This window comes from Phragmites australis, chromosome 16 (assembly GCF_958298935.1).
Source record: "Phragmites australis chromosome 16, lpPhrAust1.1, whole genome shotgun sequence".
Classification (NCBI taxonomy): Eukaryota; Viridiplantae; Streptophyta; class Magnoliopsida; order Poales; family Poaceae; genus Phragmites; species Phragmites australis.
This window is the reverse complement of record NC_084936.1, coordinates 27,089,115-27,115,764: the sequence shown is the minus strand read 5'-3', so window position 1 is coordinate 27,115,764 and position 26,650 is coordinate 27,089,115. Positions and strand designations below refer to the sequence as shown.

Here is a 26,650-nt window from a genome sequence, read left to right as displayed (position 1 = left end):
CCTGTCATTTCATTTCCTTTCCTTATGTGTCATTTTCTTTCCTTGTGCAAAAATATGTATTTTTCGCTATGTTAAGTTGAGAAACTTGAGGGATGTATATTCAACCTTTTTTTTTCAATTATTATTTTTTCATGATATTTTTTTTATCCCTATCATAATATTATTGATTTCACGTATTTAACACGTCCATAGTTTTTAGTATGGTAGAAATTACATTGGATGCATCAAACTTTGGTAAATAGTGAATATGAGAAGGAATATTGCAGAGATGTTGCAGTGGGCTATAGACGTTGGTCTTGTTCAGGTAATGATTATGCAAAGCTTTAGACATTAGATATGTGTCGAATAATTGTATGGAGTTTGGTTACGTATATGACTTGAATTGTATTAGTGATACATGATGGAGTTTGAAAATGATTCATGTAACCAGACATCCTCATAAATATGAGAGGAGGGATGTTGTATCTATGACGGCGTATCAACAAGTTCGCAAGGGGCGGTTACAGTTATGTCAGAACCCCGGAGTGGTCAGTGTCAGAATCATAGGTAGGAGCGCCTGTAGTCATGCCACAGAGATGTAGGCTTCGGTAGCATCTCGTAAATAAACATCATGTCTCTAGTGTCATCCGTGATTATGTGTGCATCATATCGGTAGATCAATTCGTTGCTTCTACTGATGGCTAATTTTCTAACACAAGGAAATGGCAAATGATGAGATGAAAAATGCGGAGCATAACAATATGATGTGAACAAAAACTGATTATAGGGGTGTGTTTGGTTGGAGGGATAGATGGGTCATCCCAATTTTTTATGTATGGAGTGAGCCAATTTTTTTGTTTATTTGGTTAGGTGGGATGATCCAATTTTCAGTTTGGTTAGACGGATAATAGTGGACACGATGGGATATGTTGAGCTAGCTGTGATGGGGTGGCAATTGGTCGGGTTGAGGCTGGATGGAGCGAGAACGCACTTGACCAGAAACCCCAAACAGGAAACACGACCCAGCCCTAAAATGGTTACATGGTGTAAATCCACCCCCGCCCCGGCCTTGGCGGGGACTCGAGACTCGATGGGAACCTGAAACCTGACCAACATGCGCTCGCGGGTTTCTTGGTTAGCCGGACCCGGAAGTTTCCAGGTGACGCGCGGCCGAGGCGCGACGGTGGGCGGGTGGCCCAAGCAGAGCAGCGCGACCGGGAGGCGGAGCAGCATGACTGGCTGAGCTCGAGCAGCAGTAGCTCGCCACTGTGGCCCACCACCCCAACCAAGGCCATGCGTGTCTGTCCAGGATGCGATGATGGTGGCATAATAGGGAGTGAGCGGTGGCGACGAAGGATTTGGGAGTGAGCAGCGGCGATCGAATTGGGATCAGGAGCAATGTCGTGTACTCGCGTGTGAGGGGTGGCCGGGACGCTTGGTGGGTGTGAGTGGGAATGGACAAAAAAATTATGTGCCTCAGGATTTCGGGCCCGTGAAGCACCCGCGGGTGCAAAACACAACCCAAACCCGAACCCAACTCGGGTCGGGGCCCCGATCTGATGGCTCCGTGGGGTGGTTTCTACACCCGAATCTGCCCTCCCTGGGTCTAAAACCCGTGGGACCCTGACCCGACGCGGCCCACTGCCATCCTTAGATGTGATGACCTCTTTATTAATGAGGTGATGAACTTACCACCTTTGACTCCATGCTCCTCTGAAATCTGGATGATTGAATTACAATTCACATGCACTCTTCCTGAGTTTGAGCAAGTCCTATCCTCTACATGTCGTCCAAGTATTGTATTGGAATTTGGATGCCTCCTTCCAATGATTGTTACTAGTTGAGTTCAACACAAATTGACACTTCACAACTTCATTGTATAGGTGGCAACGGATCAAGTTGGGTGCAGGTTGAGTCAAAATCCACCCACCATGAAACCCGAAACTCAAAACCCAGCCCACACTCGAATTGCTAAACGGGTTAAATTATGCCCCCGAACCCGATGGGGACTCGTCGAGTCTGAAAACAGAGTGCAAGACTGCAGGTGCTGCAATGTGCAATGATCAGAGCAATGCATAGCAATTACTGGCAGAATCAAATATTTATGAGATGTAGGTGTTCAGCAACAAAAGTGAAGCAATAAAACAATAAAATCATGGACAACTTTGAAATAATAAAACCCCCATCAAAGTCCAACAATCTGATCTCTCCTCTTCCGGGCACTATGAATGTCCCACATGAAGAAAAAGATATAGAATGTATGGTCAATTAATCCTAAGCTCACATACATTCTCCATTGACATATGTTCCGTTGAGCAGCCTCTTCACCCTCTGTATTTCAACAGAAAGGGCACAAGCTTACATTCCATATCCGAAGTAGGTAATGTATTGCTTGACTACACAATTGTAGCATAGTAGCAAACAAGTTCATAAAAATTCAATTCGTAGCAATAGCTAGTAGCGATAGCTCAGAATGTGACAAAAAAGTACAAATTCTAAACACCCGCACATGTGGTTCTTGGAGTTGACATTCCTGCAATTACAAGAGCTACCGAGAACAACATGCTTCTACAAGACCACAACACAGTGTTGTAATTAGATCCATAGAATGATGAAAGGATCGAATGGTCCAAGAGGGGGGGGGGTGAATTGGGCTATTATAAATTTACTCCTACCGAATTTTAGAATAAGTATCAACCTTAGCCTAGATGAATTGAAATACGATTACACGATCAAACTAGATAGAAGCACGAAAAACAAGCAAGCTAGAACATAAAGTAAATACGAAAAGAAAAGCTTGCAAGAAGTAAAATGCTCGAATGTAAATATGGGAAAGTAAGGAGATGGACAAGAGAACATCGATTTTTTTCGTGATATCGAGGAGTTGGCACTCCTCCCAGTCCTCGTTGGAGCATCTACAAAGGATATCGCTCCCCATTGAGTCACGAAGTCTCAAGTTCTCACTCGTGATTGCCACTTCTTTATCTCTAGATTGGTGGGCATCAAACTAAACATATAGCTCTTCTCAAGGCTCCCACAAAAACTCCAAGAGCTCACCGAGATACCTTCAATCAACAAAGACCAGCTAGGTGTTGTCAACCACCAAGAGTAACAAGCCAATAACTTCACTTGACTAAGATTAAGCCTAGACTACAGCTAGATGCACACTCGCTACTCTTGAAGCACTAATGAAGTCCTTAACCTTCAATTAGGGACTTAAAAATCAATTTAAGTGCTATCTCTTGCTTCTTGATAACACACACGGTGTATGAACTCCTCTGGGTTGCAAGAAAGATAAAAAAAACTAAGTGATGGGGTATTTATAGACTAAAGATCCAAATTTAGCCGTTGCCTAACCACCTATTTTTTCTGTGAACACCAGATGATCCGGTGAGTATCATCTCACTCACAACGGACAATCTGAGTTGATCCTCCAGTGTACTTATCCGGTGACCACTAAAGTGACACCGGACAATTCAGTCAGAAGAACTAGGCTAAAACACTTGTTGCAAACCTCTCTGCAAGAATTAGTCTGGTGATGTCATCTTTGCCTACACCGGACCATCCGATGAGTGAAGCCTCTTCTGAACCTCTCTACAACATTGCTCTGATATATTTGTCCGGTGAGTACAATGTAAACACCAGACTATTCGATGGGCAGAGCTTCATTTTTCTGCACTTAGAATTTGTCTCTGCAAGAAATAGTCCGGTGATCCCCTCTTTCCATCACCGGATAATCCGATGAGGTCAAATTTATTTTCCCTTAAATATTTTGCTTCTGCTGAAAAAAGTATGGTTCACTCACCACTCTAACACCGGACCATCCGGTGAAACACTTCAAAAAATTTTGAACACATGTCACCGAAAAAAGCTTCTAGTGATTTCACTAGTTAGACACCAGATCATCCTGTGCACTAAGTTCTCTTCTATTATGAACCAAAAGAAAAACTTCAGTGAGAATTCTTTTCAAATCACCAGACTATCCAATGAGGTATATTTGTTGCTGAGCTCGTTTAATTCAACCCTCTTTGAGCTCAAACTTCTTGATGACTCAACCAAGGGCTTTTATGAGCTACCTAGTGCTAGAAATTCACAAGTGTGCATTAAACTAAGTCTAGACTCACTAGATCAAGCTACTATTATTAGCCTCTCTTATAGTATGATCAAAAAGACTAAGAAAGAAGACATATACTACTCTAAATGTCATTCATCTCCTTTGTGACACTTAAAACTAGAAGATCCTTAATCTTAATACACATGTCCTTTAATCATTCATATAATCAACTTAGGAACCAAAAATACCCAATCATCATTGTGAACTAAATTTTTTGATACCCTTTAAAACACACTTTTTAGTCACAATGATACAGTTATCATTAATTACTGAAATACTTACCACTTACCTAGTGGTCTAGATGCTACAATCTCCCCCTATTTGGTGATTGATGACAATACAAAAGAGAATAAAGAGATATGAATTAAAGTACACCCTATCATACTAGGTAATTGACAGCATATATCAATTAAGCCAGAGAAGGCCTAGCATTATAACAACTTGTCATGCTAGATGAATGTGAATTAAACAAGCATGAAATTAAACACAATGTGATGACAAGCGATACACATAAAGAGAGAACCAAATAGCCTGTCATTACATCAAAACCCGTAAAATCCAATAGCTAAACCTAACTATCCAAACTCCTAAACTCTCCCTGAAACAAAAGTTCTCTAGACACTCATGCTAAGACTCTCTCTCCCAACTCCCCTTATCACTAGATTCTCTCCCCCTTTAGTATCTAGCACCAAAAAGAGAACCCTATTAAGCATCCGAGGCCATAGGAGATGAAGGAGCCGACAATATCGAAGAAGGTCGCACCACGAACCGAGAAGCATCGAACTTGGAGTCAGAAGAGTCATGCTTGGCTGCAACGACGTCAGTGATAGGTGAGATGGATCCTACTGAACGCTGAACAAATGCAGAAGGAGCAGGAACCTCTATCAACACTATGTCAGGACAGGGCTCGAAGCTGGAAGTATCGACACATTGAGTTGTTATCTACTAAAGAGTAGCCTCAAGCTCGTCAAAAGCTGACTAAACAACAGAAGATGACTAGACTGAGTGGTGCTGATTAGGAACGCTCGGCTATAGAGAGTCCTCAAAGCTGAGAGGTCCGGTGGTTAGAGGAGATGTCAACGAAGGAAACACTGGCCTCTGAGAAGTCCCAGCAGGTAGAGAGAAGACTCTGGTGGTGAAAAGTGTTGGAAGAGGGAAGTCTGACGCCGGAGTACTCAAGAGACCACCAACACTGCCTGGGGGAGGACTCGGGACTAGAGCTGGTGCTAGAGGTGCAGTTGAGAACTGAAGACTTGTATGCTGGAGTAGGAATGAGAACATTCAAGTGTTGTTCTCCCTGTCTGTTTGAAGCGCTGCAAACATGCTCTGCTGCTGCTGCTGGAGTGACTGCATGAGCACAGTCTGTTGCTCCTGCTGGCGAAGCATATCAGCCTTAAGCTTCATCTACATCTTTGCCCGAGTTGCTATCTGCTGCTACAACTGCAAAAGGAGTGTCATCTTTGATGACGGTGCAACAGGAGTCACTGAAGGAGTCATCTCAGGTGTTGAAGAGAGTGGAACTGTAGTCTGCGGGACAGCCTGAGAAGAACCTCTTGCCTCGGTGTTGTGTGGTCTAGCGACTGACGAAAAGTAGTCCATGTCCTCTAAGTCACTGTTGCTGTCGTTGTCCATATCAAAGATGTACTATGGTAGCTCTACCTCAGCCTCTGCTGGGGCCTGACCCTCAGCTGCTGCTCTCTCCCTCTCCCCAACTGGGATCTTCTCTGAGTGTGAACTATGGCACGCTGACCATGGCGTCTGTTTGTGGGAGCACTAGGAATATACTCCTGAAACTGAGTAAGGGAGTCCTCGTAGGTTTCAAGAAACTCAGGATACCTGATCGTGTGAGAAAGCAAATGTGAAATAAAGTGAGCATATAGCTGATGTCTGTCCAGAGACATCCCATCTACTATGGCATCCTCAATCTTACAAAGAATAAGATCCATGATATCAAATCACTGGTGAGTGAGGATATAGAGGATCAACCACTGCTGCAAACTGGTCATACCCTCTCCATAACCGATCCTCGGTAGCAAACTACGTCTCAGGGCCAAGTGGATGACCTTCACCTCAGGTGTCAACATGTCTGACAGTCTCAGTGATCTTGGAGTGAACGGCTGCCTAAACAGCGGTCTGATCTCCTCATCAGTGGGAAAGACACCACCAGCTAAAGGATGACGAGGGGGGTCGGCATTCGGATGAACGACCTCGTGAAGAAACCTGGAACTCGCCTGAACCCCTAGAGCCTCAAGTATCATGTTCCTGTATAATCTGATCTGCTCCCCTTGGAACATGAACTCGATGAAGTTACTCTCTGGTACAATCCACATTATGGCGTAGAAGACTCTGACCCACTCCACAACACATCTGTCCACACCTATGAGCAAAGCTGTAAGACCCAGGATGGTATCAAAGTGCTGCCTCACGTCCACTCCCCCTATAGCCAACTGCATGTCGTGTTAGTTGAGCGCCCTATGCTGGCTCAACTTGACCTTCTTCCTGAGATAAGAGTGGAAGAAGCTCTCCTGCAGAATGGTGTAGAATATGTGATCTACCCCCTTATCTCTGATCGGAGGAAACCACTCATCAATCATCACAAACCTTAATTTCTTGATATTTGGTGACTTGTAAGAGGTCAAGTCACGCAATCGAATCTCTCCCTGAGGCTTAGGCTGAGGCTGAGGCTGCTTTGTTTGCTCTGGCTCAAACTGCTCCTGCTCCTCCTCCTCTGTCATTGGCTCCTGACAAGCCCTCTTCTAGTTGCCTGACTAGCTGGAAGGCATCGAGCCTAACCCTGCGGTAGGGCGAGGGCGAGTGGACCGATGTGGAGGAGAAGTGACATCTCTGAATCTTCACTTGAGCTTTTGCTGGAGACCCATTCACCAACAATATAAGCCTTGCGACATCCACCCTTCTTGTTTAAGAGCTTCTTCTTATTCTTGTCTTGACCCTTTCTCTTGTGCTTGTCCTTATCCTCATTTGCATCTATTCTCTTTCTCTTGTTTTTATTTCTCTTGTCAGGATGAGGACAATCATATGATGTGTGGTCATATTCACTACAATTGTAGCACTTCTTGTTGTCTCCACAACCAAACTTATCAAATTTCTTAGAGCGAAATTTGTTCTTCTTGGGATCATAGTTGTAGCCCTTCTTGCCCAACTTAGATATCATCCTTGTGGTTCTTCTAATGAGGAGGGTAAGCTCAATGTCAGAGTCATCATCATCATTTTCATCGCTTTCACTTGTTGATGGAATCTTCACCTTCTTCTTCTTCTTGTCAATTATTTTAGCCTTGAGAGCAAGATTCTTCTTGGAGCAGGATTCTTCTTGATCTCCAAATAAGAACATCTCACGAGCATGAATCTTACCCACGTCATCGGTGATGGTCATGCCATTAATGTCTTTCTCATGAAGAAGTGAGATGGCAATGTTGTATTGTGACTTAAAAAAGTACCATCAAAATCCTACGAATAATATCTCCTTGAGACAATTGAGTGAGTTTAAGAGAATTGATTTCTTCAACAAGCATATTCATGGTAGAATACATATCATTGCATAGCTCATTAAGAAGTATCTTAAATTGATTAAGGTTTTTCATTAGCACATGATATCTTTCCTCCCGATTTTTTATAAAACCTTCATGAATTTCACAAAGACTAATCCAAATATCGTGAATTAATTCCTTGCTCCTTACTCTACAAAACACTTCTTCACTAATTCTCTCAAAAATAACACTTTTAGCTTTAACATTCTATCTAATTTATTGTTCGGTAAATGGTTGATAATACCCAATAAAAGCGGCTAGCCAAATTTCGGGGAAAATAGTCTCAAGATAGCTCATCATGTGAACTTTTCAATAGGAGAAGTTCTTTCCCTCGAACCTTAGCACGCTAGGATTTTAAGCCTATCAAGAGCATAAGGCTTTGATACCAATTAAAAGGATCGAATGACACAAGAGGGGGAGAGGTGAATTAGGCTATTAAAAATTTACTTCTACCGAACTTTAGAACAAGTAGTAACTTTAGCCTAGATGAATTAAAATACGACTACACGATCAAACTAGTCAAAAGCATAAAAAAAACAAGCAAGCTAGAACACAAAATAAATGCATAAAGAAAAGCTTGCAAGAAGTAAAATGCTTGAATAAATAAGGGAAAGCAAGGAGATGGACAAAAGAACACCGATTTTTTTTTTCTGAGGTATCGAGGCGTTGGCACTCACCTTAGTCCTCGTTAGAGCATCCACAAAAGATATCACTCCCCTTTGAGACACGAAGTCTCAAGTTGTCACTCATAATTGCCACTTCTTCATCTCCAGATTGATGGACATCAAACTAAGCATATAGCTCTTTCCGGAGCTCCCACAAGAACTCCAATAGCTCACCAAGATACCTCCAATCAACAAAGACTGACTAGGTGTTGCCAACCACCAAGAGTAATAATCCAATAGCTTCACTTGATTAAGATCAAACCTAGACTACAACTAGATGCACACTCGCTACTCTTGAAGCACTAATGAAGTGCTTAACCTTCAATTAGGGACTTAGAAATCAACTCAAGTACTCTCCCTTACTTCTTAATGACACTCATAGTATATGAACTCCTCTAGGTTGTAAGAGAGACAAAAAAAAAATCAAGTGAGGAAGTATTTATAGGCTAGAGATCCAAATTTATACAGTGAGGTATATTTGTTGCTGAGCTCGTCCAATTCAACTCTCTTTGAACTCTAACTTCTTGATGACTTAACCAAAGGCTTCTATGAGCTAACTAGTGCTAGAAATTCACAAATATGTATCAAACCAAGTCTAGACTCACTAGATCAAGCTACTACTCTTAGCCGCTATTTATAGTATGGTTCAAAGGACTAAAAAAGAAGATCTATACTACTCTAAGTGTCATTCACCTCCTTTGTGATACTTAAAACTATAAAATCCTTAATCTTGATGCACATATCCTTTGATCGTCCATATAATCAACTTATGAAATAAGAATACTCAATCATCATTATGGTGACTGGCGTATGGCGGAGCAACGGCAGGGATTAGGGCAATGGCATGGCCGAGTGTGAGCTGGACCGCTCGTCGCCAAGACGTTGGGTGCTTGGGTCACGGGAACATGTATTTTCAGGGGCCATGGGTTACTCACAGGGGAAATTCCAAACCCACGCTCGCACCTGCTAGAAGTCAAATACCCGAACAATCAGACCCGTGTGCGAGATTTAGAAGATGAAATCTGCACCCACGAAGACCTAAACCCATGAGTCTAGCTAAAGACATATCCTAGTGGGTCCATTTACAATAAACGACACATCTGGCAAAGGAGCAAACACATCGAGAGAGTCGTACTGTCAGATCTATACTGATGGCATAATATTGGTATTGACATTCAAGCACAACTATGCAACAATTTAATACCTATTTACGAAAATCTAAGTAGCACTATATTTGTAGTTCTTGAATGGATGTGCACGTACCGTGGTTGAAGAAGTGGAAGGAGGGAGGGGCCAGCAGGACTTCGAAAGAGGGAGAGGGCTGGCAGCAGCAAAGGTTCTTCAGAGGAGGGAGAGGTTTGGCAGCGACGAAGGGGCCAGCAAGACTTCGGAGGAGGGAGTAGGCCGGCAATAGCAAGGGTTCTTTAGAGGAGGGAGAGGGCTGGTAGTGACGAAGGTTCTTTAGGGGAGGGGCCTATGGTGACAACGGTCCTCCGGAGTAGGGAGGCGGACAATAACTGCGACAATGCTTTAGAGGGAAGGGCGGTGATGCTGGAGACAAAGAGAGTCGAGGGGTAAGACCTCCAAATGATTCTTATCAGGGACCAAAATCTTTTCATAAAAGGATTTTCGTTCTCTTCAGCGTTCCAACAGTTTACCTTTATGGTTCCTGCTACGAAAGGATTTTCAGAACGAGATTCTCTCTCCTCTCTTTTTACAAATCCCTTTGAAGAAAAACTATTATAAACGAGAAAAAATAAAGAGAACAAGAAATGAGCGAAATAAAAAAAAATGATTGGAGATGATCGGAGTCGCTAGAGGTGAGAGGAATACTGAGTCGAGAGAGAGAGCACGGAGCAACACGGGTGGTCTCATCTGGCTGAAAATCGGCTCATCCAGCATCTGGGGAAATATTGCCTTCCATTGAAGGGGCTAGTCCACTCACAATTCACCAACCAAGCACCGGAATCATCCTAAAATTCTGATGGGACAATCCCATCCACCGCTCGAACAGTCATCCAAACACACCCTAGCCATCGCTTACGATCCCGTAATCAGCCACACAATCGGAGCTTTCGATCTCGCAACAACTACACTAAGAATCTAAGATTGATCGATATCCACAACTAATTAAGCATCGAGAGAGGCAGATTGCTCCGAACCATCACCAATGGCGTCGATTCCAACTGGAATCAATGCAAACGTGGCTGTCCTACTGTCCACTGCTACCATTCGGTTTTACCACGACCACGTCACCGGGCTCGCCTGGCCAACCGTCGGCAGCTGCGGCGGCAGCATGCAGTGCTGCGGCCACCGGTACGCGTACCCCTCGCCGCAGCCGGTCCCAGAGCTGCCGTATGCTTGGCTGGTCCAGCGACGACCCTGGTCTTCGTCTTCCTCGACGTCCATCGCCGCCGCGCCCTCGCTGTCCCCGCCGTCCGCCGCCTCCGAGGGCGTGGACGGCTCTGTCTCCTCCGCCGGCGATGGTGCCACCCACGGGACGACGGCCAACGCCATCTCAGCGTCCTGTTCGTGGGCGCCGGACAGCAGCTCCCGCACCGTCCGGCTGTCGGCCTCCTGGAGCATGGCCCGGACCCAGTCCGCCCCGGCGCGCAGGGAATACCATGGCCGGAGCCGCGGCACGCTCCGCGCGGCGTCGCCGTACAGCACCATCGCCGTCTCCTCCCCGCCCCTGGCGCCGGGCGCTGGCTCCGGCGCGTCGCCCATGGGCACGTCATCCTGTCCAGTCGTCGTCACGACGCCGCCCACCGCCGGCGCGTTCTGGTGGTGGTGGCCATCGGGAGACACCAGCCTTCGCATCTTGGTGGCGCGGCAGGAGAGCGGGAAGCCAGAGCGGTCGTCGCCGCCGACGTCGAACAGCTCCAGCTCGTCCGCGCCCTTCCTCTTCAGCGTCAGGCCGTGGAACTCCTCCATGAGCACCACCATCTCGCTCGCTTCGCTTCGCTTTCCCGTGGTTAGTTTCCTGCGTGCTTGAGCTCGCCTCGTCACGGGGGGACGCGCAATGGCGGGAGATATATGAGCGCAGCTCGGGAGTTGAGTGGACAAGAAGCGGAGAGGAGGGCGAAGCGTGGAGAAGCGGAGATTCCAGCTCTGGAAGTGTCTCGAAGTCTTCCACCTTTCCATTCGCGGACAAGGACAGGACCGCGTGTCGGCTCAAAGTACGAAAATGCCCCTGCCGTGTACTCGAGGTGAGCCTTCAGAGGTGGCTAGTACCGTCATTTCGCGTCAGCAATTGCCAGCTCCGCACGCGAGGCTTCGTCAACGGGACGCATCTAGTGGGCCGAGCAAGGGCCCATGACGTTCGTCTGGTCCTCAGCCCAAAGTCCATTAGTGTAGCATGGGCCAGGCTAGTGGGCCAAGAAAGGGCCCATGATGTCCGTCAGGCCCTTAGACCAAAGTCCGAATGGGCCGGGCTGGTAGGCCGAACCGATGGGTGGTTGTGGTGGGTGCGGCTGGTGGGGAGAATAGTACCACATCGCCAAGGGAAGGAGGATATAGAGGTGGAGCTGGCTACATAAGGGAGGCGGGGTGCAGCGGTTAGAAACACGCAGCTGCGTGGTGAGCACAAAGCGAACTATTCTTTCGCCTTTTACTAAAGAATACCGTGTGCACGCCACAATAAGCAGCATACGCTAATTTTTGGAGGGTGCCTTCTTTCTGAGGAGGCCCCCAACAATTCGAAAATGAAATTTCAGTGGTTTTCTATGTACAGCTAGAAAAGTCCTTGGAGTTGTCATGTAAGCAGTTTGTTCACTGGTTTTCTATATTTTTTACTACTTTTTCTTTTAAATTTATGTTTAGAAAATTAATTGAATTTATGATATTATGTAAGTATTTTGTATGACACATCTGTATATATGATTTTTTAAGGTTTTTAAATATTTTTTTATCATTATTTTATTTCTGAATATATATTTATAAAATTTATTGAATTTACGATATTATGAAAATGTTTTTCAAGATAAATCTAATTTTGATTTTTATAAATTAAATATTTTGAAAGGTTAGTTTTAAAGTTTGACCGAATCTATTTTTATATGATCGGAGGTAGTACTTTAGGAAATTGTGAAGGAAGATGCTCCTGCATTGATTCAAGATAACACGTAGAACTGATCACCAGTCTTGATTCATATTTAATCTGTGATACAGGCGAACACTACTTAGTTGCTTAGTACAACAAACCAGCATTCCGGAAAGCATTTAAGCGGTCTAAGATGCATCCCATTTGTCACCCACCATTCAGTCAAATCTACATCTGGGCGGCGGGCGACGGAGACGGCGGCGGGAACGGAGGTGGCGACGGCGGCAGCTCGAAGAAGTCGAACGCCTCCGGCGGGAGGTCGTCGAAGAGCACTCCAGACATGTCCTGATGCAGCGCAGAGCCCACGTTCCCGTAGTCGTCGTCCAGGCCGAAGAACGGGGCCGGCGGCACCACTGCCAGCGGCTCCAGGTAGGCGACAGCGTCGTGCTGCAGCGAGGCCGCATCGACGAACCGAGCATGGTCGACGAACGCCGGCGGGGCAACGCCGGAAACCGGGTCCCCGGCGTCGCTACCGAAGGGCGGACGGGCCGTGGGAGCAGCGCTGGACGAGCCGCATTCTACTGCCACGTCCATAGCGAACTCGACGGGGGACGGCAGGCCGAGCAGTTCCAGGCCGAGCAGTCCGGCGAACGGCGCGTCGGCGCACTGGTTCTCTGTGCATGGCTCCTGGCTGCTGCTCTGGCCAATGTGGTGCGTCGTCTCCTGGAAGGGTATCATGTCAGAGCACGGGCCCTGACGGAGAGGCTGAAATGTGCAAAGGCTTCTGTTGTCAAATGCGGCATGATCGAGACTTGAGAATGACGAGAGGATGAAAGGAAAGATGAACCTTTTTTTTTTCAAGATATGTTACCAAATCGAAACAACTGCATCCAGAACAAAATTTCAAATTACCGCAAAAGATTGCCCGCAAAACGAACTTTTTGACTAGTTCAGAGGAAGCGAATTGTTGCTTCAGAAATGCAGTGGTGCAAAATGACAATCAGATTGAGACTGCTGATCTAGTTCAGAAGAAGCGGACTGCTGATTTCAGAAAGAAAAGAGAAAATGCAGGCAGTAGTCGGTCACCTTCTGGGCGGGCAAATCATGGGATGGTGCAGAAGAAGCGCTGCGGCTCTGCTTGCCAGGCCTCCGGCGGGGCAGGGGTGCCCGCAAGATCCTGGCCAGCCGCTTCTGCCGCGTGCTCCAGAAGTTCTTCACGTCGTTGTCCGTCCGTCCGGGCAAATACGTCGCGATCCTGGCCCATCTGTTCCCGAACTGCGCCTGCATATCGATCACCAACCGTTCTTCCTCCGGAGAAAACTTGCACCCCCTTTACAAGAAACCGCGATCTTCAGTGCTAGATGAAAGAGCCTGCCATGGCTAATGTGTGGATCAAGTGGCTTTACATGCCCAACGACCCAGCATCGTGTATGCCATGGCTAATGTGTGAATCAAGAAACAGAGAATCGACTATGCACTATCACAACAAACTTCGCTGGAAAAAAAGAGGGAGGAGAAACCAAAATAAGAACGAGCAGGGCATTACGTCTTGAGGTTCGGCCGGAGCTTGTTGACCCACCGGAGGCGGCAGGACTTGCCGGTGCGCGGGAGGAGGTCCTTGGATCGAATGGAGCTCCAATCTTGAGGCCCGTGCTCCCGGACGTGCTGCAGCAGCACCTCGTCCTCTTCCGCCGTCCACGCCCCCTTCCTCACCGCCGGCCGCTCGCCACCGCCGCCACCGCGCTTCTGCATCCTCGCTCGTCACCACCGACCACCGCGACCATGCCAGTGGGACTCTCTCTCTCACTCTCTCCTTGCCGCGTTGGGAAGAACACGAAGGCTTCGACCGATGGCCACGAACGCCCACTCGTCCGACAATTTAGGGAGGAGTGGGAAAAAGATTTTGTATCGAGAGTAAGGAGGCCGCTGTTGATGGCAGCCGTCAGATTATGATCAGAGGGCTGCGTTTGAGCCGCGAGTGCCCGTTCCTCTCCTCTCCTGTCCTTGCAGGCCCAACGGGACACAGTAAACGGTCCTTGCAGAGAGTTTTCAAACAAAATTCAGTTCGAAAAAACTCAGAAAAAAATTCCTTAGAAAACAATTCTGCTACGAAGATAGTGGCAGAATACTGCTACAATTCGTATTGATTCTGATAGAACAATACAATTCGTATCGATTTTGCTAGAACATCAAAATTCGTATTGATTCTGATAGAACATTACAATTCGTATTGATTCTGATAGACCATTGCAATTCGTATTGATTTTGATAGAACATTACAATTCGTATTGATGTAAACCCAGAATACATCTCCAAATCAAATGTTGCAATTGTAGCAAGATGTTGACAGTGATGGCTGAAGGCTTGTCGCCAGTGTTATCTAGACATCCGTGTTCATTTTTTTTCGAATCTAACAATTCAAATTCGAGTCGGACTCCGACACCGTGTCAAATTTCAAATTGTAGTTTACATGTTTAAATTTTCTTTGCCGAATCTAACACCCGAATTTGAATCGGATTTCAACACCATATCCATAACACTGCTTGCCGTGCGGGCCGGCCGGGCCGTAGGCAGGCATAGGCTACTCCTGGTCGCACCGGACGAGGCGGCCGCCTTTGCTGCAGAGGCCCTGCTCACCCACAGCCGCCTCCACCACCTTCCCGTAGCTGTACCGCAGCGGCATTCTTCCCAGCAGCCGGTGGAACGCCGTGATGCACTCCCCTCTCTTCTCCCAGTGCCCCGTCCCGCCTCTGGAGCTCAGCCCAACGTCCTTCATCGCGCCTCCTTCGCCGGCGCCGGCGTTCGCGTCGTTCCTGGGGTCGCCCCAGTCCCTGACGCTGCCGGCCTCCACGAGCACCGGCCCCTCGCCGGTCTCCTCGGCGGCGACGAAGTTCATGAGGATGTCCTCGCAGTTGCGTTCCCGATCCACCACGGCGCGCGCGGCCACGAGCTCCGGCGAGCACGAGTATTTGTAGAGGAGGTTGGCGCCGAGGATCATGAACTTGGTGAGCACCATGGAGTACCGTCCCGGCTGCGCCGCCGTGTACATCCACCGCCCGCGGGCGAGGTCGAGGTGGTGCGACCTCGGGAAGAAGCCGACGAGGGAGCCCGGGCGGGCCGCCTGCCAGGCAGCGAACGCGAAGGAGAGCGCAGCGGCGTCGGGGAGGACGTCGTCGTCCACGACGGCTACGGCGGCTGTGCGGATGGAGGGGTCGGGGAGGAAGCGGGAGTTGAGGGACGCGGAGGCGGCGCGGCGGAGCGTGACGCGGGGCGGGAACCCGCCGCGGAGGAGGAGGCGGTCGGGGGTGGAGGGGTTGCACCAGAGCACGACCACGGCGAGGACCAGCGGGTGCGCGGCGTACGCGCCCGCGATGGCGCGGAGGAGCGGAAGCCGACGCTCCGAGTACCCGCTCAGGAGCACCGTGAGGCGGTCCGGCCGGAGCAAGGCCTCGTCCGGGCGGTTCGCCGCGTCGCAGGCGGCATCCTCCTCCTTGCCACCGCTAACGCGGGCGACGGCCACCCCGGCCAGCGCCACGAGGACGAGGACGAGACGGAGGCGGTGATGCGAGCGCGGCAGCATGGATGGCGACGCGGCGGCGAGATCTACTCGATGCTTCAGCGGTTCAGCCAGACGAGTTGACCTCAAGTGACACGCGGAACAGATTCTGTGTGGGCCCGAGCATCAGGCTTGGTAGTTGACTCGTTGACCATGCTGGACTGGTGGTGGGCCGGTGGTAGTGATCCGAGGTGGACTTACGTGGGGCCGGGTGTCAGAGTAGGAGAGCCATTCCCTCGCAATTTTATCCGCACGAGGGAGCGGCGGGGAGCGGGCAAGCTCCCGCGGGAAGGCAGAGCAATGGCGCAATGGGGCAGCGCGGCGAGTCTGGACCGTTGGATAGGGCAGTGGCGCTGCAGGTCGCCGCCGTCGCCGCGCCGGGCGTCGGTGCCGCCCGTGCCGCCGCGACAGGCAAGGAGGCTGTGGAGGATCGGCTGCGCGTCCGTCCCACGGGAGCTCGGCGCCACGGCGGAGGCGGAGCTAGCAGACGGCGCGGCAGGTGGTTGACGCGGACTCAGACGTTCAAAACTCGCGCGCTTCACGCAGCTGTCTCGCGCCATACGCGATTGCCGACGCACGCCATAGCAGAGCTCGCTTGCTTTAGGAACTCATGCTATCATGCAAGCTGATTCTTCTCCACGCGTCTTCGTGACTCGTCCCAAGGAAGAAGGTGTAGTGTGCGAAGGGTGCAGCGGCGCAGGGTGGCTGCTCTGCGACTTCTGCAAGGGGAAGAAGAAGAACGTCAAGTCCGAGGGCAGCCGAGTGTACCGTCGCTGCCCGACCTGCAAAGCTGTGAGTCACTGGCTGTCTCTGCAGGCTTGTTCATAATCTTCCAGCATTTCCGAATTCTGATGAACACGTTTCATCCATTGCAGGCGGGCTACATTCTGTGCCCAAGATGCAGGGTGTACAAGTGCATCACCTTCCCAGGCAGCAATGAATCATGACGGGCTCAGAACAGCGGAGCTATTGGATGAGACCAGCATATCTGATCATTTTGATTTTTTTCCCTACCTTACTTGGATGAGAGCAGCATTCTCTGTACATTTACCATTTCTTAAATGCCAGGCGATGCTCTCCTCCTAGCTTTCTCACGAATATACGGAGCATATGATAACGACAAGCTTTACACATGCATCAGCATCTAACGGATCGATTAAACTATGCTAGAGAACAGCATAGAATATATCTGAGGAAAGAGCAGCCGAACTCATTCCATTATTTGCTATAGAACTATGTACTGCATTCTATGCTGCACTCTGTCCTTTCAAACATCAGAGCGCACTACAAGGATGATGGAGGAATAGCTGAGCATAGGGTAGAGATTGGAGTTGAGGAAATGAGAGAACTGGTGGATGGTGAAAGCGCGGTCTGGTAGGTCATCAGCGAGGAAGTCATACGGTGCTGGCTTGCCTGTATCCACCACCGGTTCCCATCGGTACCCTGGGCGCTCTGGAAGTCCGACGACCACCGGCAGGTGGCTGGTGTTGAAGGCCACATAGATCTCGCCTTTGGTTTCATCCTTCTGTGGTGACAGATACATGAGAAATCATCTGTTACTTTAGGAAATCTCTCTTCGATTTACTTTATGATAGAAGTGATTTTTGGAAATTATGGTGATGCGTGAGTGTTGTCTGTACCATGGAGAAGGCGACGAATCGGCTTGCCTCCGACCAGTTAGGCTTCCCAGGCCGATGACCGTGCCATTGCAACCGTTCTGCCGTTGGGAAGTCCTCAAGACCAAGAGACTCACATTCTCTGCAGTGCACATCAAAAGAACACGCGATAGACAACGTGAGTGAGATATATCCCACTCATTTAGTGTACATATGCACCACCATTGGTTCTACATAGAAATTATTCAACGGAAAGAGTATTTACTTGCGGAATTTGGTCATGAGGCGGCAAAATCTGTACAAGTCGGAGGATTGTTCTTCCTTTTTATCCCAACGGAAATAGTTGACCTACACACGAACAAACTAACAAGATGAAGAATTGCAAGAATGTAAAGAAATTTGATTAGAAAAATATATGATCATATTGAACTGACATAATGGTCATGGCAGTATGTATTGTTGTTCCCTCCTTTTGTATGGCCGTATTCATCACCCATGTAGAACATTGGAACTCCCTAAAGATTAGGAAAAAACAATTTAGAAGATATGAAATACAGAAGAAGGTGAATTTAAAAGTTCAACAATATGAGCTCGGCACCCCCTTGAACCTGACTCCAAGATTAGCTTGTAGGAATAAAAACTGAAACCTTGGAAGACAAATGATGTACAGAGATAATTTTAGGTAATATTAATTCCAGCAGTAGATGATGATAAAAATTCGTTTCAGATCCAACGTTTTCAAATGTTTCTGTTTCACTAACTAGAAGTTCAAAGGCATCGAGTTGGATACTCAATACAGCAAGGTATAATCTTTTGAAAAACACAATCTTGGCGGTTATTCATGATGTAGGCTGGTAGCATTTTTATTAAGGTTTGGTGGAGTATCCTGTATCCGAGGATTGGGCCATTGACACACTTTCCAGCAAATTGCTGTTTGCAAATGCAATCTTGAGTGCTACACCGGCCTCTATGTCCTTGCAAACAAAAGCAATATTAAAAACTAGAAGATACCGGCTAAAAATTCATACTTGAGAAACCATGAGACAAACAAAGAAATTGCGCATTTGCCTCTTCCTCAATCTTCTGACTGACAGGCTTGCAAATTCTCCTTCCTGCATTGTTCACAAGAAATTCTAAATGTGTGCTGCAGAGATTCTTAATATAATTTCCACATATTATTGCTGGAAGCGAAAATTTATGTTGTTTGAAAAAAAAACACAATTTCACATAGCAAAGGTCTGCATTGTGCAGTCACGTAAATAGAGGACAGTTCATAAAATCCTAGTGAATTTACGCATGCCTTTTCCCACTAGTATCAAAGGCCAGCCTGCACCAGTCTTTACCAGTAACATATTTACTGCTCATGTACAATGCACAAGGTGATTTGTCTCTAAAATTGCATGTCTACAAACCATGACATGTTGTAGGCAGAGCCATTATAGTATTGGTGGCTTAGCCATGCAGAAAACCATGACAAGATCATTTTCAGCCATTCGACTAGAAATTAAAACAAGTTATAAGCGACAAAAAATATTCAGAATTACCTCCCCACAATTCCAGCTAAGATTATGATTTTCTCCATCTCTGTTGTCCTCGCCATTCGACAAGTTGTACTTGTTATTGTATGTTACCAAATCAGCCAGTGTAAATCCATCATGTGCACAGACAAAGTTGACACTGTGCCAAGGTTTTCTCCCCCCTGCCTAATTAATTAAAGGAATGCAAAGGTGAATACCATGTCACCAACTTGTATACAAACAAACATTAATTTTTCCAAGGAAATCAGAGTTTAGAGGAAATTTGCAGTAACAATGCAAATTACTTGGCAGTTTCTTATTGGTGTTTTTCCTCAAATACACACGAAGCTAGTTTGCTCTCATGCATTTGTCCATTCCTATAAATTTTAGGTACCAAAATACATGTCAGAGAAGTATTTCATTATTCTATTTTTCTTTAAAGATAACCTTTTCAAAAGGCTTCCAGGATGGCTCCATATATGAATTTAACATCGCTTCTTCTTGTCCAGGGAAAAAAATATATGGGTAGAAATTTTCAATGCCTTGGCCCACATGGATCCACTAGACACCCAAAGAAAAAGGTATGCCATTCTTTCACTAGCAGTAGTAGGTTGGATGTTAAAGGCTATACATGGGACATGGACTTGTGATATACTTCTAAGCTGAAATGTATACTATTGTCATATTATGTTATTTGTGTATACCTGTATTGATGCTTATTGGTGCTACATACCTGGTATAACTGTGGACTTCCACATAGACATTCAGCAAAAGCACCAGCAAATCCATCCGTGCCTTTAATGAACTGACGCACAGTGTCACGATACTGGGGAAACAACCAAACTAGTCAGTACTTTGATGAAACGGCAACTATAGAGGAAGAATGGGTAATTTGTCACTGGTTTAGTTGAAGATGGATGCACAGGATCATATGTTTCATCTATACTTCCTTATTCACAATCTTCAATTACTAATTTGCCCCTAGGGAAAAATAATAATTGTAAGTGTTTTTAGATACCTGCAACTTTTGGTGGGAGAGCATAAAGAACTTCTGTTTACACATGTCTCAGTTATAGCTTATATGCGATATTTTCCAAGGCATCATTTGTTGTTGTAGCAAAGTAGCAAAGAGACTTTTAAGTAGCTGAAAGTATATAGTTTTTACCTTCCCATTCCACTCTGACCAAACGTTCCAGTGAGGAAATTGACCTACTTGATAGAGGCCTCCTGCATCCCATGCTTCAGCAATGAGCTATAATTGCAATGGGGGAAGGAGTGAGACGAGATCCCATGGATATATGTATATATATGTATGTGTATGTGTTGTGTGTGTATGTGTATGTGTATATATGTGTATGTATATGTGTATGTATATGTGTATGTATATGTGTATGTATATGTATGTGTATATGTGTATATATATATATTAAGGTTGTCAGCTATTAAATTCTGTTCAGCATATTAACAGGCAGCTAGTTTCATACAGGAATGAAGATGTCCAGTGATTATCCATAAGCACAAGCAGAAGATAGTGCCAATTAGTTACATAGAAAAATGTACTAATTACCAAAATTGGGAAATGGATTGTTAACTTTATTGAATGTAGATAGATAGCAACTGTCAAATGAAAAAGATACCTTGACACCTCCAAGAACTGGGTCATTGCTGATCATGTCAACTAGTGGTGGAGTAACAAGAGGTGTCCCAGTTGTGATCATGTCACCTTCCAATGGACTTCCATACACATTAACTGGATCCCACAGACTGGTCAAAGAAAAAGATAATTTAAGAAATGTCACAAAAGGAGAAACAAAATGAAAATATGAATATCATTTTACCTGCATCCTCTGGTCATTATAGATGCAAGATCAAAACGAAAACCATCAACATGCATTTCCATTACCCAGTATCTGCAATATTGAACTCAGAGTTTGCCTTCACAAGTTTACAGATTAAACACCAATATGCAGCGCAATTTATTTTTACATCCAAGAGTTAGTGAGGTGATACAATTTATTTCTCTGTTTCATTTGGAATATAAGGATATCAAAGTGCTTATATTTTCAGTCAGCAAAATACCAGCGTTTGTTGAGAGACAACTAATCTTTCAAACTTGCAACTTTCAAAAAGAATGACAAGCAGCGAAAGAAAATTAGGAACTACATAATATAAGTTATATCATATTTCTACCTCAAGCAATCAACGACAAATTCACGGACCACAGGATGATTACAATTGAAGGTATTTCCACAACCAGAATAATTATAAAACTCCCCCTGCAGGAACAAATGCCCTTCAAATTTTTAGATGTGCATAAGTGCATATATGATAGAATTCCATGACAGAACTATAATCTAAGAACCCATGAAGCTATGTATTTCACCTTAGGTGCAAGCATGTAGTACGTACTGTTATCTATCCCCCTAAATGACAATATTGGGCCATTCTCATTACCCTCAGCTGTATGGTTGAAGACAACATCCATGATCACCTAACAGGAACATATTTTCATGTCAAAAATGATATGTACAAATGAAGAAGCTATAGGTAATTATTAATCTATTAATTTAAATCAAGTTAGTTACCTCAATTCCACGTTTGTGGGCCTCTCGTACAAAAGTTTTGAATTCATTTATGGCATCATGCCCACAGTTGTTTATGCCACCTGACGAATATCTTGTCATTGGTGAGAAAAAGTTTATCGTAGAATATCCCCAAAAGTTCATCCTGGTACGATAATGAACAGTTCATATGAAACAATTTGATATACTTGGTTATGTTTCCCAATGAGAATTTGCCAATCATGACCATGTATAAACACAAATGCATGGTACACTGGAAGAGTTAGGGGCAGAATTAGAGCCCACATTAGCAAGCCTGGAAATGGAAAAAAAAATGCAAAATAGAGGGGGAAAGGCAGTAGATGTACTCTTGCGGGATAAATTATATTTATAACTATCAATTTCGTAGGCACAAGATCTGTATCAAATCTTATAAAAATGCTGGAATCTTAATACTGGCTTTGAATCCACATACTTGGAAGAGGAGCTGAGGTACTCCAGCTCGTTAAACTCGTGGCAGGGCATTAACTCTACACAATTCACTCCAAGCTCCTGTAGAGGGAGTTCTCCAAGATCAGACTAAGAATTAAGTCATTGACACAACACATACCGAGTTGACTTGTAAATTTGCTGAGCATAGTGTTCACGTAATATAGTTTCCAAGACAATTCAACAACACATACGCCAAATTAAAATGTTATCACAATGAACGACATTGGTCTTTGAAAATAAATGTTTATGCCTGTTACTTTGCAAAAGCAACAAAAATCTAACCAGATGCATTCGAAAACCTAATCAAGAGTCAACTGAGCTGTTAGCAATTGTACCTTCAGATAGTCAAGCTTCGAGACAGCACCGATGTATGTTCCTGGATGTTGGGTGTTGCTTGAATCATGCTTTGTGAATCCACGCAAATGCATTTCATAGATTACAAGGTCCTTCTGATGATATCTTAGGGGCAGGTCGCCTTGCCAATCAAACTGCAAATGCAATCATTTATCGTGTGAAATGAAATAACAAAAACAGCAATAAGAAGCAGTAAATGTAATTTTAATTCATTTCCACTTGCTAACAGAAATTAAATAATACATTCAATGTTCCTATTCTACATTAGCTAACTCCAGTGCTTCTAGTCAGTTAGTCTAATTTTTCACACTCAGCCAAATATATGCTCATATCTTTTTGATTCTTTAATCATGATTGTGTCAGACATGGGAGCAAAAAGGGAGACAGGGAAACAAGGAAAGGGAACAAATGTGAAAGGATCATAACATTCAGTAATTGAGGCATACCGTACTATATGGAAGAGGGACCATGCCAGCCATTTGAGGCCAGCAATTGCCTCCAGGCGCCGGAACACCGTATTTGCCTCGGCTTATCACTGCCTAGGAATTCGAAAAACATAAAAATGAGTAAGCACCTGCCAATCAATTACTATCCTTGGTCACAAGCTTATCAATGCAAAGCTAATTAACGTATCACACCTTAGCATATGGATCCACCACGACATTGGACACGTCATAGTACTGACCGCGCTCAGGGGCGAACACGCCATCAAACCTGTACCCGTAGAGCATGGTGTGCAGCTGCCCCCCTTGGATAAAGACATGCCACACATTCCCCGTCCGATTTACTAGGGGATCAAGCGGAACCTCCTCAGTGACCCTATTCTGCACCATTCCAGCGACGCAGAACTCGATTAAGCATCGGAACAAGGAGGGCAACGAAAAATTGCAAAATGATGCATGCGCACTTCTTAATTCTACTGACACAAAGGGATCGCAGCACGCATTTCTTAATTCTACTTGAAACGATGACAAGCTCACCGCCTTGAGATCCTCGGGCGTGAACAGGCACAGCGCTGCGGCGGTGGCGCCGCCGGAGTAGACGGCGAAGTTGACCCCGCCGGCGAGCGCGGTGGCCCCCAGCGGCGAAGGCATTCCCGCGAACACCTTACACGCGCCGCCCAGAGCGTACCTCTCTTCCACCACCACCTCCTCGTCGTCGACCTCCGCCTCCAACGCCGCGGCCACGGGCCCCGCGTCCGCCCGGACCCCCCTCCCCGCCGCATTGGGCCGTCGCACGCCGCCGCGTGGCCCGTGCCACTGCCTCCGCCTCGGGGGCACTGCGAGCGCGAGCAGCGGGCGCGCGGCTGAGAGGCAGGGGAGCTGCGCCATGGGGGAACGCAGTTCCAATTTTTTTTTTCTCTTCTCAACCGATCGATCGATTTGAGAGGAGACAGGAGAGTGACGAGGTGGAGTGATATGTAAGGAGGGGGCCAGAGCCGGGGGGGGGGGTGCGCGATGGTGTGAGGGATCCACGCCGTCCGTGCGCGCGGGGGAGGTGATCGCTCCCCCGCTGACAGCGTGGGGCCTGGAGCGCTGATCGCTGCCCCGCTGACAGCGTGGGGCCTGGAGGGCTTTGCAGCCGATGGCGTCGCATTCCGGCTCTCACCGTCACTTGGCCCGCCGCTGCGCGTATCGGCGTCTGCCGTTTGCCCGTTAGCGGGCTGGTGGGCCCGTGGCCGTGGGCTTCTCGTGGGGCCGCATGGCAAATCAGCTATTTTTTCGCTTTTCTCGTCACAAAAATGAAAATGCTACACATACCTAAAAGTGCTACAAAAATTCTACATGCTGATGGAAACTGATGAATGAATAAGCTTAGTCCATGTGCAATGCTTTCCTGGTAATCGTAACTGGGGTTGCAAAAAAAGTATGAGGCTCGTGACCTCGATTTGTTTTAGTTTGATGTCAAAATGAGCTAAACTTGAGCTCGAGCTAAGACTCGTGAACCTCACAAGCTCGAGCTCGATAAGACTCTAGTTAATAATTATTATAATTTTTATTTAAATTTATCACCTACTAAATCTATACAGTCTTAACTTTCCTTATATATGCCTCGAGGAGAAGTTGCAAGAGCCGAAAGGAAGAGATTATCCTCAAACCTACATAAGTGACCACATCATAAAAACCAATCAAGACGGCAAGACTTACCCAAGATTTCTTACATTATCGAGCTTAGTCGAGTGGAACTCAAACCTACACAAGCCGAGCTCAAGGTCATCTCCAAGTTCGGCCGCCATCGTAGGCTCGCTCAAACTCGACTCGATCTTGTATTGAGCTCAAGCCGGATAGGGTAAGCTCGCTCGAGCTTGGCTCATTGACCACCCTATTCGTAACTTATTTTGGATGTGACCTTGGTCTATGTAGTTGAGTCAGCATGTAAGATTTTTTAGATATTTGCGTATATGTAGCATTGCTAACAAAAGATATTTCCAGCTTTTATTTTAGAGTTACACAGTTACATGAGATTATGATAATTTTTAATAATATTATTTTGTTAGGAATTTGTAAAAATAATAGTCAAATTCATAAAATTACAAAAATATGTACTTGTAAGTGCCGACTAATGATCTGTTGGCACTTCGCGTGCCGACTTCTTACATGGTAGTGTACCTGAGGTCTTGTCGACACACGGAGTGCTTACAAGTGGTGGGCCCGATGAAAGGGGTGACACGTAGGCTATTTGTGGTGCGAAGGGATATATCAGTATTCTATGTGCCGACAGGTGACATGTTAGGCCTGTCAGCATGCGGAGTGCCGATATGCCTATTCATATTCCTCATCCGTCAATTCCTCTCCCATGCACGACTGTTGCAATAGAGAGGCACGGCGGGCAAGCGAGCGAGCGCAGACAGTGACTCATGGGCAGCGGGCAGGCGGGCAATGGCAGCTACACCAGTGAGTTTTTTTAAGAAATAGTTAAAAATTTAGGAGTAGTTAGAAAATAGAAATAATTAGGAAATTTTGAAATTAGTAAAAACAGTAGGATATGAAATTAGGAAATAGTTAGAAAAATATTAGGTGATTTAGAAAAATAGAATAAAATAGTTAGAAATTAGGAATAGTTAGAAATATTAGAAAAATAGTAGGATACTTGAAAAACAGTAGAGAATAGTTAGAAATAGTCGGTAATTTAGAGATGAAATATGTTATTTAATGTTCTTCAAGAATTTGATATTATTCGATGTAGAATAGAGAAGTTAGCATAGAGCATACATAGTTCGGACAATATAGAACAATTTAAAGTCAAATTGTTATCAATATGTAGTATAAATATTCCATTGCTATAGGATATTTAGAATGAAAACAGAGTATATTTTTTGGCAGCATTATATTTTGATTGGTATAGTGTCAACATAAAGGGTATAATAGCGGTGATACTAGATGGCTATGTAGAATACAAGTGTTTAGATAGAATAGATATTGCATTCATTGATGTTGTATGTTGATTACAATTAATTTACTTATCGGAGTATAGTATAGTTGTTGAATTAGGGATGTCAACCGTATTGGGGTTTATGGTTTTTTACTGTAGGATCAAATATGCACGCAACACCCAATTAGAGGGGGGGGGGGAGTGATTGATTTCGGAAACCAAATTCAAAGATTAACTCACCCAAATTAAAAATCAATTTAAACTCGGTATTCCACTCAAAACAGATTATACATGCTTTAGTAAAAACGATATAAAGAAAGATCAATTGGTCTAGTTGCCCTCAAATTTGGACAACATAAACTAGATTCAAATATGAAACTATTATCATACGAATCGAGTCAATCGGATATGTGGATTAAGAATTATGCCATGTCAAAACAGACTATATCAACGAGAATCGAGTAGATCAAAATCTAATCGAGTTGACAAAAAGCTACTCGAGGTCAAATTAAAGCTACTCGAATTTTTCTCAAATCAAACACTAGATATTATAGCTAGATTTTGGATGGATTAAATCAAGATGAAACTCTCTAAAAATACAAAATTAATCGAAAACCAAAACCAAGCATGCAAAATATAGAACAGAGAGAAAATTTCGAATCGGTAACTCATCAACTTACAAACATCCAACAAGGATTTCCACAAAATTCCCAAACCCTAGACAGATCTACTCTCTAAATAAAAAATCTAAATCTGATCTCGTTCTTAGCGCACACACCTCGCACTGACCGAGATCCTCTCAATATATAGCTCTCCAAACCAACCTTGGTTTAAAAA

General features: G+C 45.5%; 5 protein-coding genes, 1 long non-coding RNA gene and 1 other non-coding gene across 7 annotated transcripts; 3 read left to right on the top strand and 4 right to left on the bottom strand.

Moving 5' to 3' along the window:
- Positions 1-10,177: 10,177 nt before the first annotated feature.
- LOC133896414 (uncharacterized) lies at positions 10,178-11,335 on the bottom strand. Its single transcript, XM_062337015.1, has one exon. The coding sequence runs from the start codon at positions 11,247-11,249 to the stop codon at positions 10,542-10,544; it is 708 nt and encodes a 235-aa protein (XP_062192999.1). The 5' UTR covers positions 11,250-11,335; the 3' UTR covers positions 10,178-10,541.
- A 538-nt stretch (positions 11,336-11,873) lies between these two features.
- Positions 11,874-11,992, top strand: LOC133896533 (U5 spliceosomal RNA). The gene has a single exon (XR_009905786.1). It is a non-coding gene; the product is annotated as a U5 spliceosomal RNA (small nuclear RNA).
- Positions 11,993-12,573: 581 nt separating this feature from the next.
- LOC133895189 (probable transcription factor MYB58) lies at positions 12,574-14,097 on the bottom strand. The gene is made up of 3 exons (XM_062335355.1): positions 13,892-14,097; positions 13,432-13,675; positions 12,574-13,110 (listed from the first exon to the last, which is right to left on the bottom strand). The coding sequence occupies exons 1-3, from the start codon at positions 14,095-14,097 to the stop codon at positions 12,574-12,576; spliced, it is 987 nt and encodes a 328-aa protein (XP_062191339.1).
- Positions 14,098-14,486: 389 nt separating this feature from the next.
- On the bottom strand, positions 14,487-15,925 carry LOC133895552 (glycosyltransferase family protein 64 C3-like). The gene has a single exon (XM_062335963.1). The coding sequence runs from the start codon at positions 15,923-15,925 to the stop codon at positions 14,927-14,929; it is 999 nt and encodes a 332-aa protein (XP_062191947.1). The 3' UTR covers positions 14,487-14,926.
- Positions 15,926-16,054: 129 nt separating this feature from the next.
- Positions 16,055-16,982, top strand: LOC133895188 (uncharacterized). The gene is made up of 3 exons (XM_062335353.1): positions 16,055-16,396; positions 16,490-16,693; positions 16,777-16,982. Exons 1-3 carry the CDS (start codon positions 16,055-16,057, stop codon positions 16,846-16,848), a joined length of 618 nt encoding a protein of 205 aa, XP_062191337.1. The 3' UTR covers positions 16,849-16,982.
- Positions 16,983-17,087: 105 nt separating this feature from the next.
- Positions 17,088-23,864, bottom strand: LOC133895551 (isoamylase SU1, chloroplastic). Its single transcript, XM_062335961.1, has 18 exons — positions 23,422-23,864; positions 23,080-23,265; positions 22,888-22,980; positions 22,423-22,575; positions 22,071-22,147; positions 21,620-21,761; positions 21,418-21,525; positions 21,225-21,310; positions 20,873-20,944; positions 20,672-20,798; positions 20,200-20,286; positions 19,768-19,860; positions 19,062-19,220; positions 18,546-18,629; positions 17,952-18,032; positions 17,783-17,865; positions 17,542-17,659; positions 17,088-17,426 (listed from the first exon to the last, which is right to left on the bottom strand). Exons 1-18 carry the CDS (start codon positions 23,770-23,772, stop codon positions 17,169-17,171), a joined length of 2,358 nt encoding a protein of 785 aa, XP_062191945.1. The 5' UTR covers positions 23,773-23,864; the 3' UTR covers positions 17,088-17,168.
- Positions 17,558-19,743, top strand: LOC133895553 (uncharacterized). The gene is made up of 2 exons (XR_009905626.1): positions 17,558-17,695; positions 19,544-19,743. It is a non-coding gene; the product is annotated as an uncharacterized LOC133895553 (long non-coding RNA).
- Positions 23,865-26,650: the final 2,786 nt, after the last annotated feature.

Coding starts and splice junctions, on each gene's coding strand:
- LOC133896414 (XM_062337015.1), bottom strand. CDS start 11,249: ATGGTGGTGCTCATGGAGGAGTTCCACGGCCTGACGCTGAAGAGGAAG.
- LOC133895189 (XM_062335355.1), bottom strand. CDS start 14,097: ATGCAGAAGCGCGGTGGCGGCGGTGGCGAGCGGCCGGCGGTGAGGAAG. Junction 13,676..13,891: donor CTCCGGCCGAACCTCAAGAC/GTAATGCCCTGC, acceptor TTTCTTGTAAAG/GGGGTGCAAGTTTTCTCCGG. Junction 13,111..13,431: donor ATGATTTGCCCGCCCAGAAG/GTGACCGACTAC, acceptor TGCACATTTCAG/CCTCTCCGTCAGGGCCCGTG.
- LOC133895552 (XM_062335963.1), bottom strand. CDS start 15,925: ATGCTGCCGCGCTCGCATCACCGCCTCCGTCTCGTCCTCGTCCTCGTG.
- LOC133895188 (XM_062335353.1), top strand. CDS start 16,055: ATGCTGGACTGGTGGTGGGCCGGTGGTAGTGATCCGAGGTGGACTTAC. Junction 16,397..16,489: donor CGGAGCTAGCAGACGGCGCG/GCAGGTGGTTGA, acceptor ACGCCATAGCAG/AGCTCGCTTGCTTTAGGAAC. Junction 16,694..16,776: donor GCTGCCCGACCTGCAAAGCT/GTGAGTCACTGG, acceptor CATCCATTGCAG/GCGGGCTACATTCTGTGCCC.
- LOC133895551 (XM_062335961.1), bottom strand. CDS start 23,772: ATGGCGCAGCTCCCCTGCCTCTCAGCCGCGCGCCCGCTGCTCGCGCTC. Junction 21,526..21,619: donor CCCACAAACGTGGAATTGAG/GTAACTAACTTG, acceptor TGTTCCTGTTAG/GTGATCATGGATGTTGTCTT. Junction 19,221..19,767: donor GAAGTCCACAGTTATACCAG/GTATGTAGCACC, acceptor TTAATTAATTAG/GCAGGGGGGAGAAAACCTTG.